The sequence below is a fragment of the Vombatus ursinus genome, unplaced genomic scaffold, assembly GCF_900497805.2.
Source record: "Vombatus ursinus unplaced genomic scaffold, bare-nosed wombat genome assembly UNPS02014812.1, whole genome shotgun sequence".
Classification (NCBI taxonomy): Eukaryota; Metazoa; Chordata; class Mammalia; order Diprotodontia; family Vombatidae; genus Vombatus; species Vombatus ursinus.
The window spans coordinates 50,235,545-50,248,830 of record NW_020954590.1 but is presented as its reverse complement, the minus strand read 5'-3'; the positions used below and the strand labels follow the sequence as shown (position 1 = coordinate 50,248,830).

General features: G+C 36.1%; 1 protein-coding gene across 1 annotated transcript in view; it reads left to right on the top strand.

Annotated features, from left to right (window-relative positions):
• Positions 1 to 10,702, top strand: part of LOC114053737 (phospholipase ABHD3) — a 36,555-nt gene extending 25,853 nt beyond the window's left edge. Inside the window, exons 7-9 of the mRNA XM_027876874.1 lie at positions 1,303 to 1,351; positions 1,434 to 1,599; positions 9,902 to 10,702. Of these exons, the coding sequence (XP_027732675.1) occupies positions 1,303 to 1,351; positions 1,434 to 1,599; positions 9,902 to 10,071 (385 nt within the window). The 3' untranslated portion in view covers positions 10,072 to 10,702. The remainder of the gene's footprint in view (positions 1 to 1,302; positions 1,352 to 1,433; positions 1,600 to 9,901) is intronic.
• Positions 10,703 to 13,286: the final 2,584 nt, after the last annotated feature.

The following is a 13,286-nucleotide window of genomic DNA, read 5'->3' as shown; positions in this document are numbered from 1 at the left end:
TCAAACATTATAGTGAACTTTGAGTCATTTACTTTTAAGAATTATATTTCTTACAGTACTCAAATACTGTTTTTTGCCATTCTGTGCTTTGTTTTTTCAAAATATATTTATATGTGTATATTTTTTTCTACTAAGTTTAACTTTGATTTATATTTTAAGCCAAATGAGCACAATTTGTTTTTCTAAGGGATCAAAGAAGTTTTGTTCTTTAAATCACAGAATATTAGAACTAGAGGGACCTTAGAAACTATTATGTTGGGGGGCAGCTAGGTGGTGCCAGTGGATAGAGCACTGGCCCAGGAGTCAGGAGGACCTGAGTTCAAATATGACCTCAGACCAGACACTTGACACTTATTAGCTGTGTGACCCTGGGCAAGTCACTTAACCCTAATTGCCTTAAAAAAAAAAAAAGAAAGAAAGAAAGAAAAAGAACTATTATGTCCAAATTTTTAAATTTTATAGATAGAGGAAAACAAGGCTCAGAGAGTTATTATCTTCAGTCACAAAATAAAGCCAATTCTTATCTTTATTAAGAGAAGTACTTATTGAAAATTATAACTACCTAAAAACATGATCTTAACTATTAGAATAAGCTTATCTCACTGAAAAGCTGGCAAAAAGTTCTTTTGTGGTTAGTACTAATGATTGATTAAATAACCAAGATATAGAACACAGCTAGTCAGAAGTAATTTGAAAGTTGATTGGTTAAGGAAAAACGAATGTGTTTATTTTAGTACTTATTCTCCAGTGAGGCTATCATCATATTGATGTGAGTACTCACTCCAGTTATCCAAATTACAATCTTTCCATGCCTTCTGTTACTGTGAGACTTTTGTCCAAATGAGCGTCCTTCAAAGGGGATCTCTACCACATGGTGGAGGCTTTCCTCTATGTCTTCTATCAGTCTGGATAATGCGATTCCTGGTTTTTGTTATTTGACAGGCCCACCTTCTTTTCTGGCCTTTATTTCTCAGATATCTTTTATATCAGTTCTTGCACGTAGAACATTGTTGGTAACATTCTGCAGTTTGCTTATGCCCATTGTATATACTTAGCGTTTTAAATTATTTAAGTTTTTCAGATTCATAATATAAATGTTCTTAGCTCATAATTATGTAATTAAATAAAATGTATGCAAAGAGTTGAATTCTGTTTTCATCTTTGGTAATTCTTTGATATATTCTGTAGATTTAAAATGTTAACATTTTCTTGCTCAGCCAGTTATAAATTATAATAGTATTTTAGTTGAGGTGCAAGGTGGGAATGGTTTTTATTTTTTCTTTTGCAATTATTTGTTTCTAGACATCGACATATGTTTGTGAAACAAGTTGACATGGATCTTGTCATGAAGGTATGAGAAACCTTATATCAATTTTATTTAATGTTTTGATTTTAAAAATTAGCTGTCATTTATTTGATTTCTATTTCTTTAGGCAAAATCCATCAGAGAGTTTGATAAACGATTCACATCAGTTGTGTTTGGATACCGTTCTATTGATGATTATTACACTGATGCCAGTCCATATCGTAGGTTGAAGTCAGTAGGAATTCCTGTGCTTTGCCTAAATTCTGTGGATGATGTATTCTCTCCCCGTCATGGTGAGTTTAATTTCTTTTAAGATATGTCTAGATAGAAGTGAACTATCTTCAAAATATTCTTAGTTTTAATGACATCACAATAATTCTAAAACATTTTGGTGTTTTGAATGTATTATACATAAGAACATTATGATAAATAGGAACCAGATAGATCCAATAAAGCATATCAATGTTGACTGCTACGTTTTTCTTTTAGATGTTATCATTTTGTTAAACCTCTGTTGTGTTCAGCATGAGTAGTCAAGGGAAAGATATAGCCTTTGATGTTTTTGCCTATTTGCATTTTATTGCAATTTCTTCCTTGAAAAATACACTGTTCTTTGAACTGATTATATTGTACTTGTATAGTACCGTGGCACAGAGTGTCTCTTGTCATGATGGATCTTTTCTATACAAGATTCCTTTCTGTAAGGTTTTTTGCCCTTTCTGTTTAACTAAGGAAGGAATCTTAAGGCATCCCATGCAGGATAACAATAAATACCTTTTAATTAATTTAAATTAAATTAAATTAAAGAAGACAGCTAATATAAGGATCACAAAGATAGGATATGTGCAGAAAATTCTTAAGCTACTAACTGCAACTATATCAGGAAAATCATAGAATCACAACCTTTCAAAGGTAGAAGGGACATCAGCAGTCCATTACAAAAAAAAAAAATCTCCATTCTAATTTATCGTAAAAGTAGTTATCCTGCTTGGGATGCCTTAAGATTCCTTCCTTAGTTAAACAGAAAGGCCAAAAAACCTTACAGAAAGGAATATTGTATAGAAAAGATCCATCATGACAAGAGACACTCTGTGCCAAGGTACTATACAATAATTTAAATTAAATTAATTTAATTAATTAATTAGAAGGTTATGCATTTGAACTGTAAAAATAAGATTAGAAGGAAACATTCCTAGGTTTTTTTTTTATGAGAACAGCATAAGAAGGAATTCTGCCAAAAAACTAATTCTTCTGTAGGTGAAAAAAGCTAAAAAGTTACATAACTGAGAGGAAAATTTATTTGTTCTTCTTTTTTAAAAAAATTATTTAAATATTTTTTCAATGAACAAAAATCCATTTTCTCTTTTTCATCTCTCTTTGCTCTTATTTCTGTCTTTTAAATCAAGGAGCTTAGAAATCAGTTGCAAAGTTTACATGTGTGTATAACACATAGAATGACGCCAAAGTTTTAGTGCAATTTTAAGCTATTAAAACTTAAAACCTTATATATGATTGTATTTATGGATTGAAGCACTGTAGACTATGTATACCATAAGGTGATTTGGAGTAATTATAGTACCATAATAGTTACTATCTAAAATAATTTTTTGAGTGTTTCAAGTTCCACAAAACACTTTACCCTTAGCAGTTGACACCAAAAATTTAAACCTCTCTCAAAATTCAGATATTTGTATTTATTATTAGTTTATAATTATAAAATGGAATTTTTGTTGGGAAGATTTGACCCTTTGTCACAAATTGGAAAAGCAGGATTGGAAACTAAGCTATTGACTGTTCTTTTGCTCCCTGTGTTTCAGTCAAACAAAACCATGTCTTTCAAGTGTTTGTCCAAATCAATTTGTTTTTCATTGCAATAAAGAGATTAAGCAACATTCTTAGTATTTCCTCCACTGTTTCAATGTTTTGCTAATGCTTTTATCAATATAAATTTATCAGTATTTAGCCTAAACTTAATTTAGTTTAGAAGTTTGAAACTATTAACCTTCTTATTCCAATAGGCCTTTTAAATAGTCTTTATCAGCCTGTTATTCTTAAGTAGGAAAACTGAAGAAGTTTCAGTGAGGTCATTTTGAGTATGATGGACAGAAAAACTTCTGAACGATTAGAGATATCCTGAAGTGGAATGGGTTGCCTTGAGAAATTGTAGGTTCCTCTTACCTGGAAATGTTCAAGCAAAAGCAGGATGACTACTTTTACGATAAATTAGAATGGAGATTTTTTTTTTTTGTAATGGACTGCTGATGTCCCTTCTACCTTTGAAAGGTTGTGATTCTATGATTTTCCTGATATAGTTGCAGTTAGTAGCTTAAGAATTTTCTGCACATATCCTGTCTTTGTGATCCTTATATTAGCTGTCTTCTTATCTGGATTTCTAACTTGTTTTCTCAAACATTAGGCATAGTTCACAAAACGTTGCCCTTCCCTTAGCTTCAAATATTGATGTAAAAGGCCTCTTCTCAGACATGTAAAGCGAAAAAAAGAAGTAATGTTAGTAAATTGAAATTTGTTTGAAAAGTTAATACATTCACATAGCTTGGTGCAGAGCCAAGACAGTACAGTGAGTTCCATCTCCAAACTCCTCCAAACAGATCTAAAAAATGCAAGAGACTGAATCCTGATCAGGATATCCAAGAAAAATATCACAGTAGGAAGACAGACAGAAAGTGCTACAAACCCAGGGTCTGGCCAAGAGTGTAATATCCCACCGAATATTGCACAGCAAGAAGAGGCTGTGTACCTAGACATGAAGGGGTCTCAGATCCAGCACTGAGGGCCTTGAACCTCTAAAGCTTAGGTTTCCAAAATGGGTGATATCACCTCTGAGGGGTGCTGGAATGATCTGGAGGGTAGTGGGTAGTAGGTAGTAGGGTGCAATTGTGGGGCATTGAATAAAAATAAGGGGTTAGTGGAAGCATAACGAAAGAAGAGAAGAGAAGAAAAGAAAATTTTGAAAAAACTGTTCCTGTGTATTTCATCTGTTGTGTAACAGTGATTACATTATTTTCCAAATAAACACACAAAATGCAAGTTATAACCAATCAGTGGTCAAGTCTGCCTGCAGGTCTTAACAAGCAAATGTTGGCAGGCGAGTGTTGCATGTTGTTGAGAAATCCAGCATACATTGGTGGGATATGTGCATCTAATGACTTGTTTGCAATATGGTACTATACAGTTACATGACACAATATTGCATCATTAGAATTTCAATGCAGGAAAAATCCACAAATTTACAATAAATTATTAAATTTAAGATGCCTGTCATTTTAAAAATTACATTTTATAATTTTTGAAGTGGGGTAAATTTTAAAAATATATTAAAGGGTTAAATAAAGTAGATTTCCAAGGGGGCACTGGGTAATTTTTTTTAAAAGAGGGTGGTAGGCCAAGTAAGTTTGGGAACCTCTGCACTGCAGGATGCAGGAACAGGTACCAACCAGCATCTTTGTTACTCACTATCCGGTTCTGAGTCATACATCTGGGGCAGATGGAGGAGGAGATATGCATCTAGAGGTGGACTCCAGTGTGAGGAGAGAATGTGGGCCCTAACCTGTATACTGAGCAAGGAGCAAGTTCATCACCTGTGTAACTTGGACCCTCAGGAGCAGAACAAAGTCTTAGTTCCAGCTTCTAACTCAATTTCATCTGAACTGGTCAAAGGACAAAAGAATACACCCACAGAGTTAAGTATAGAAATATATTTCTTTCAAAAGGGAAATAGAGGAGAAAGGAGTGAAGGGAAAGGAAGAATTAGAAGGAAGCGTAGGTTGCCTAGTAGATAGAGTACTAAGCCCGGAGTCAGGAAGACTCATCCTCCCGAGTTCAAATCTGGCATGAGACGCTAGCTGTGTGACCCTAGGCAAGTCACTTAATCCTGTTTGCCTTAGTTCCTCATCTGTAAAATAAATTGGAGAAGGAAATGACAAACCACTCCAGTATCTTTGCCAAAAAAATCTCAAATGGGGTCACAAAGAGTCAGATGTGACTGAAAAATGACAGAACAAAAGAAAGAGAGTAGATTAAGGGAAGGATTAGTTCTAGGCAATACAAGCTCCAAGGATATACAAAAATATTTTTAGCTTTTTTTGAGGTGGCAAAGAATTAGAATTTGAAAAAATGTCCATCAGTTGGGGAATGAATGGTTGAGCAAGTTATGGTATATAAATATGATGGAATACTGTTGTGCTCTAAGAATTGATGAAGGAGGTGGTACTGATGAAGTGAAGAGAACCAGGAGAATAATTTATACAATTTTTACAATATTGTAAAACAACTTTGAAAGAATTAGAAACCCTAATCAGTGTAATGACCAACCACAATTCTAGATGACTAATGATGAAACATGCTACTTATATCCTGAGAGGTAAAGGACTAAGAGTGCAGAATGAGACATTTACAGGAGGATCTGAGTTCCAATCCAGCCTCAGACACTTACTAGCTGTGTGATCCTGGGCAAGTCACTTAACCCCAATTGCCTCGCCAAAAACAAAACAAAAAGCAGAATGAGACATTTATGTATGTACATAATGACACACACACATATATATGTATAGATACACATATTTACATATTACATATCTAATGTGAATTTTTTTTGTTTGACTGTACATGTTAATTTTTTCTGTTTCCCAATGGGGGGAGAAGGCAAATTTTTGCTTATTGAAAAAAAGTTAATTTAAAAAAATTTAAAAGTTAATATACTGCTCAGCTTTCTTTAAGTTCCCTTCCACTTTCTCCAGGTACATTTCTCCACATAACTATTTGGAATTAACCTGTTGATTCCTAGAAACTTTAGTTTTTTCAACAGGCAAATTTGTCCTATGCATGCTTTACTGCTAATAATGTATGTAGAACCATTTAATTGGCTTGAACTTTTAACTCTCAATGAAGTCAGATTTTTAAAGAATAGCAAGATAATATATGTAGTTAAATTATATTAATTACAGCAATTATTTAACCTTAAGAATATAATCTTTTGCTGGGCTAATCAAATTTATAGTAGCCAGTTAATACGTATATCCTTGGGGTAGCTAGGTGGCACAGTGGATAGAGTACCAGCCCTGGAGTCAGGAGGACCTGAGTTCAAATTTGGCCTCAGACATTTGATACTTACTAGCTGTAAGACTCTGGGCAAGTCACTTAACCTCATTGCCTAGCAAAACAAAACAAAAATTCATACATCCTTAACTATATGATTTATGCTAAGAATAATTGACTTGAAACTAGTACAAGCCAGCAGTGAAGTTAATAATAGGTTACATTTACATAAGACTTGAAAGTTTTCAAAGCCTTTTACTCACAACCACAGTGTGAGGGAGTCCTAGAACAAATTAAGCATAATTAGCTGAAGTGATGTCATAGTGTCAAGAACAATAGGTTTAAAAAAAAGAACAATCTGTTTAGAGTTTGAGTTCCTGAATTCAAGTATGAGCTGTGCTAAGTTATCAGTAACTAGGGGCGGGGGGTAGAAAGTGGAGGGTTGGAGTTGGTCACATTGCTAGTAAGGAGCAGAGTTTTGTACTTTTATATATATATATATATATATATATGTATAAATCTATATATCTATATATTGAACTCAGGTCCTCCTGCCTCCAGGGCTGGTGCTCTATCCACTGTGCCACTAAACTGCCCCTTTCTTTACAATATTGTAAAAATTGTTTGCTTCACTCTGTGTTAGGTCATACAAGACTTTCCAGGTGTCTCTGAAACCATCTCCATCATCATTTCTTACAGCACAACAGTTTTCTATCACAGCAGTATACCGTAACTTATTCAGCCATTCATTTCCCAATTGATAGACAACCCCTCAGATTCTAATTCTCTGCTACCCCCAAAAAAGCTGTAAATATTTTTGGATATCCTTAGAGTTTATTTTGCCTGAACTAATACCGCCTTTAACCTACCCTCCCTCTAATTCCCCCTTCTCCCTTCACTTCTCTTCCTCCTGTTGAAATAAATTACCCTACTCAGTTCTGTTCGTATTCTTTCCTCCTTTGACTTGTTAAGATGAGAGTGAGGTTCAAGTGTCAGCTACCCCTCCCCTTTCCTCCTTGTTTGTATCGACTTCTACTTGTGTGCCCCAATTATGTGAGATAATTTTCCCTAACTTTCCTTTCTCTTCCAAACCCCAGTTTATTCCTCTTCCTGTTCCTTTTCATTTCTGTTTTTTAAAATCATCATGACATTTACAGACATAATAGAACTACTCTCTAGTCTTCTATCTAATTAGTCTCTCTGTGACTTATGTGATAGTGTTTTAGAGGGATCACAGGTATCATCTCCCCAATATCAGAATGTAAAGCAGTTTATCCTTGTTTAGTCCCTTATAATTATTTGCTTATTTACTTTGTATTTCTTTTTATTTCTGTGTTTACACTTCAGAGTTTCTAAATAGCTCTGCTCTTTTCATCAGAAATGCTGGATCAGCTCCAGTCTAAGAGGCAGGAGCCCAGAGCTAGGAAGCTCTGCTGGTTCAGAGTGATAAACCAATAAGTTTCCCATTAGTCCGGGATTTCCTGTTCTTGTTATTCTTTTGCAGACTTTAAACTGGACTAGAAGCTAGAAATGAGAGCCTGCTGTGCTCCTGAAGTCGAAGCCATACAGCTGTTACTTGGTTTTAGACTCACTCCTTCTTTATTACATAGGTTAGCGCCCATGACTGCTCTTTACTCTGGAATTCCCCCCCTATGCAAATGGCCCTTCCTCCTATCACCCTAGATCATTGACCTGGAACTGGGGAGTAGGCAACAAAGCTACCAGTTGGCACCTGTTACTGCATCTTATATGAGATGCCCTGTTAAGGGTCTAGGGACCTGGTGCTCTAAGCAGCATGTTCCTGGCTAGACCTGCCCCTGCTCCCCGTAACTCTCCCCTCTTTGTAAACAGATCTCTTTGTCTGTCTCTCTCTGCTGACCTGGGCTGGAAAAGTGACTCACTGGATTTTTTTTCTTGAGGTCCCAATTTAGTCTGGTACATTTTCTAGATCTATTTGGGGGAGGTTTTTTTTTTGTTTTGTTTTGTTTTGTTTAGGGGGAAAGCTTGCTATACTTCTTCCTGCTACTCCACCATCTTGCCTTTGTTTCTCTCTTTCTAGTAAGTTTCATCCTGTTACATTGGGTTCAGCATTCTATCCTGCAAGATATTTTTTAATCCAGCATGTTGATTCTTTCTCCTAGCTTTATATCATCTGTAAATTCAGTAGCTAACTCATATATGCCTTAGTCCAAGTGATGCATAAAAATGGTAAGCAGCAGAGGACCAAGTGAACTCCTTAGACATTCCTAAGATGACATCTTTTTTTTCCGGGGGAGAGGGGGGCGCGCCTAGGCAACAGGGTTAAGTGACTTGCCCACGGTCACACAGCTAGTAGGTGTCAAGTGTCTAAGGTCCAATTTGAATTCAGGTCCTCCTGACTCCAGGGCCGGTGCTCTATCCACTGCGCCACCTAGCTGTCCCCTAAGACATCTTCTTAAGCTGATATCAAACCACTGATGAATACTCTTTGAGGCTGTCCATTAAACCAGTTTTAAATCCATTATAACAATATTAATGCCTAGTCCACATCTCTCTTATCTTTTATGGAGAAAAATAGTATGAGATTGATAAATGTTTTGCTGAAATCTAGGCAAACTATCCTGATCCCCAGGTCTAGTGACTGTCAAAAAAGGAAATGAAATTATAGAAGTTTGCCAGGAAACATAATTAAGCTGACTGAACACTCATCCCTTTTTTTAAAAATTGGGACATTTGCCCTATTTTTCCCTTTTTCATCTGTCACATTCTTCCACTGTACACGGGTCAGGATTTCCCTTTGCCACTTTGTATCCTTCTTTGTTTTCACATTGAAACCCTTAAAAAATTGAAAAAAAATTTTTTTTAAAGAACTTCATTTTCCTTGATAAGCCAGAGAATTAAGAGGCATTTCTTGAGCTCCTTTCCCCTCTCTTCTAGGTGGGAGACCATTCCTCATTTTGAGGATAGATAATAGTCTCTTGATCAAGGCAAAAATACCTACCTCATACATTATATGTAGGTCACTGCAGAATTCTCTCTGTTTTCTATAATTCCTGCAGGTAAGGCTGTGAGCCCTTTTTATTTCTGGCTGGTAGTTCCCTTAGAAAATTGCTACATCAAATTGTTTGGAGATTGTCCCTCTTCTCACCTCTTTAATACCTAGACAACTATACCCAACTTATTTTTCCATTTGAGCTCTAATTAGAGACAATGTGACTTGGGAATCAGGAAACCTAAATTTGAAACCCATTTCAGACCCTTATTGGCTGTGTGATGATCATGGGCAAATCATTGAACTCCTCTGTTCCTCAATTTCCTCATGTTATATACAGATGATAATATTTACACTATGTACCTCATAGCATTGTGGTAAGGAAAGCACTTTGTGAACTTTAAAACATCATATAAGTAGGTGTTATTACTGTGTTTTGATGGTATATTTTAATGGTAATGCATAATAATGGTATTGAGTAAAAATGATAAAGGTACACATTTTTCTAGGTATATGTGACCAATTGGGAAAAGTTGGTAATGATATATATTTTTTCTCTTCCTCTTTAGCTATCCCAATAGAAACAGCTAAACAAAATCCAAATGTTGCTTTGGTCCTTACATCTTATGGAGGCCATATTGGCTTTCTGGAAGGAATATGGCCAAGACAGTCCACTTACATGGATCGAGTCTTCAAGCAGTTTGTACAAGCCATAGTTGAGTATGGACATGAACTCTAGCATGTAGGTGTATGTTGTCTAGACCACCATTTTAGCACAGTGGCAAGTTCTGACAAAGGCAGCTCAGCTTAGTGCACAAATTTTAACTTCTGTATATAAAGCAAATATGCCAGCAAGAGGATAAAGAGGTCTAGAATTATGTGCAAAAACTACTTTTTGAGGAAAAACTACTTTGTAGCAGGAAATGAAGTGTATTAGATTCACTTATGTAGATCTTATTTTTAATATGCCTTACCAAGAATGACCTTAAATAAAGTAGCACTCTACATTCATTAAATTGCACTTAACCAAAACCATTGTGTAATCAGATTTTAATTTCTCAGGGTTTTAATTTAGGTTACTACTTTTTTTTAGGTTACCCAATTTAAATGACATGTTTCATAATATTCCAATAATTACTAAGATATTTTCAATGCTATGTGAAGTATGTTACATGTTGGCACATTCCTAAGGGTACTTATGTCTAATAATAAATGTGAAAATGAATTAAGAAGAAATGAAATGCAGTATATTGTCTTAGCTTTAAAAACAGATTGCAACAGTGTTAAACTGACTTCTGTACTTGTTATTTTATTCAGTGTGAGTTATTAAATTAGGGCTGGTTTCAGTTTTATAATGATTACTATTTTTATTTACATGATTATTTTTAAATAGTGTATGTACATGTATCTATTAAAATAAATTCTTCCATTTTAAACTATTACTATGTGGGTTTCCTAATTATCTGACAACAATAAAGGAAAAATAAAGTGTTTTAGTGAGAACTATGATATATATAAGAACTTTATTTTGGGGGAAATCAGTATGAAAGTCCAAAAGATTTTTCTTTTTAGTTTTCCTACTCCCAGAATACTTTGTCCCTTATTCAGATATTTCTTCCTTTTGCCTTCTTTTTCACCTGTTTGCATATGTATTCTATACTTTACATTTATCTTTATCACTAACTTTCCTCCTAAAACCTCCCTACCCCCTACCTTCCCTATTATTATAGACAGTAGCACCCATCCTCCAGTCCCTCAGGCTTACAATCTAGGAGTCATCCTGGCCTCTTCACTATCTCTCACCCCACCCCACTCCCCAGTGTCTAAGCTGTTGTCAAGGCCTATCCATTTCACCTTTGCAACTTCTCTTGAATCTGGCCTCCTTCTCTCTTCTGACCCTGTCACCCCTGGTGCAGATCCTCATCACCTCATGCCTTGGACTATTGTCATTAACTCCAGTGACTGCCTATTGCCTCCAGGATCAAGTTCATAGTGCTCTGTTTGGCATTCAGAGTCCTTCATAACCTAGTCAGGTTGTCATGGGAAGGTAAGAAGATGGATTTGGGCTGATTAAGACCATTTTTAAAAATTAAAAAATATATATAATAAAATAAACCAACACATTGATCACATCTGAAAATGCATGCCTCGTTCTGCACTTTGTAGTCTGTCATTTCTCTGATAGATTGTTTCTTCTTCTTTCTTTTTTTCTTCTTTTTCCTCCTCCTCCACCTCCCCTTCATTCTCCACCTTATCCTTCTCCTCTTTTCTTCTCCTTTTCCTCCTTTTCCACCTCCATCCACTTGGGGAGTCATACCCTTACATGTGGGTGCTCTGTCCAAAGGAATATGAATTTTGATTGCTTATACTTCACAAGGTACTTTGGGGTTTGGGGATTAGATTTTTTTTTCTATCATTGTTTTTTGTTTTTCCTGAGAAGCTAGGACAGTAACCCTTTTGTTCATGTAGTTTTCATTTATGATTTCTCGAAATACAGCTCTAGAAAACCAGACTTTGTTAAAGTCCATCATGATCCAAATGAGGCTACTTGACAATTCCTTTAAACCCAAATCACTTTGGCTTTCACTGACTGGCCAATAACAGGTACTGTACAGGCCAAGCCTCACTTACTCATTGTTTGGGTTTTGAGGGCTCAGAGTGAGGGTAAATAGCAACTGTTCCTGTTCTGTCCAGAAACTCTGAGATCTTCCCCTCCCAGAATGATTCTTTTGTGAAGGCAAACTAGGTCATCTTTTGCTTCTACTCTCACCATGCCTTTAATTACTGAATGGGCATTGCCTCAGACAAACTGAGACCTGGAAAAGACCTTAGCTTAAAAAAGCCACTGCTTCTGGGACCATAGACAGTACTCTTGACCTATGTCTTGCCACTGGACTTTAAGCTGACTCTGAAGGAGAAAGTGAGGCTGATGACTTTGCACAGTTCTGCCTCGCTTAACTCCAATTCACTTGTATGTCAAGACTTCATCCTCCTGATGTCACTGGTCCTCTTCAAGAATGAAGGGTACAACAGTGATAGGTCTCTGATACTTCTCTGACAGACCAAAGAGGTCTCTCCTGTTCATTCCCTAACTTTTAGCGGCATCTACATGGATGGTTATAGGATAAGCATTAACACCACATCACTAAAAAGTGAAAGGAGGGACCAGTGCATGTTTGTTATATTTCTAAGGAGTTTATTGAAGGGTATATTTGGAAAGATATGTTGAATCCAGGTTGCAAAAGACTTTAAAATTTAAATAGAGGGTGATAAGCAGCCACTGAAATTTACTGAGTAGAGGAGTGGCTTGGTCAGCTTTGCACTCAAGGAAAATCACTTTGGCAGCAGTGTGTAGGATGTACTGAATTGAGGGAACACTTGAGGCAGGAAGACTAATTAGGAGGTTGTCAAGAAAATCTAGGTGAGAAGTAATGAAGTCCTGAACTAAGGTGGTAGCTATGTAAGTGAACAGGTCTGATGCAAGACAGAATATAGAGATAGAAATGGCAAGATTTAGCAATGAGGAGTCAAGGATACTGTGGAGGTTACAAACTGGGAGAACGAGAAAAATAGTGGTGCCTTTGACAGAAATAGGAAAATTTTGAAAATGGGAGGGTTTAGGGATAAAAAGAATGGGTTCTGTTGTGAACATGTTGAGTTTGACATGTCCTCAGGACATCCAATTTGAAATATTCTATGGACACTGAATGGTGGGATTGAAGCAAGCTCAGGACAGACACTCAGGCTAGATATGTAAATCTAGGGGTCTCTGGCATCTACATGACAGTTAAATCCATGGAAGCTGATGAGGTTACTGAGAGTATAGAGGGAGAAGAAAAGAGGGCCTAGAACAGAACCTTACTTAATTCTCCAGTTCGATGGTGTGATAAGGGTGATAAACCAGCAAACCATAGAGTAAAAGGAGGAGTTGCACGGGGTAGCTAGGTGGCGCAG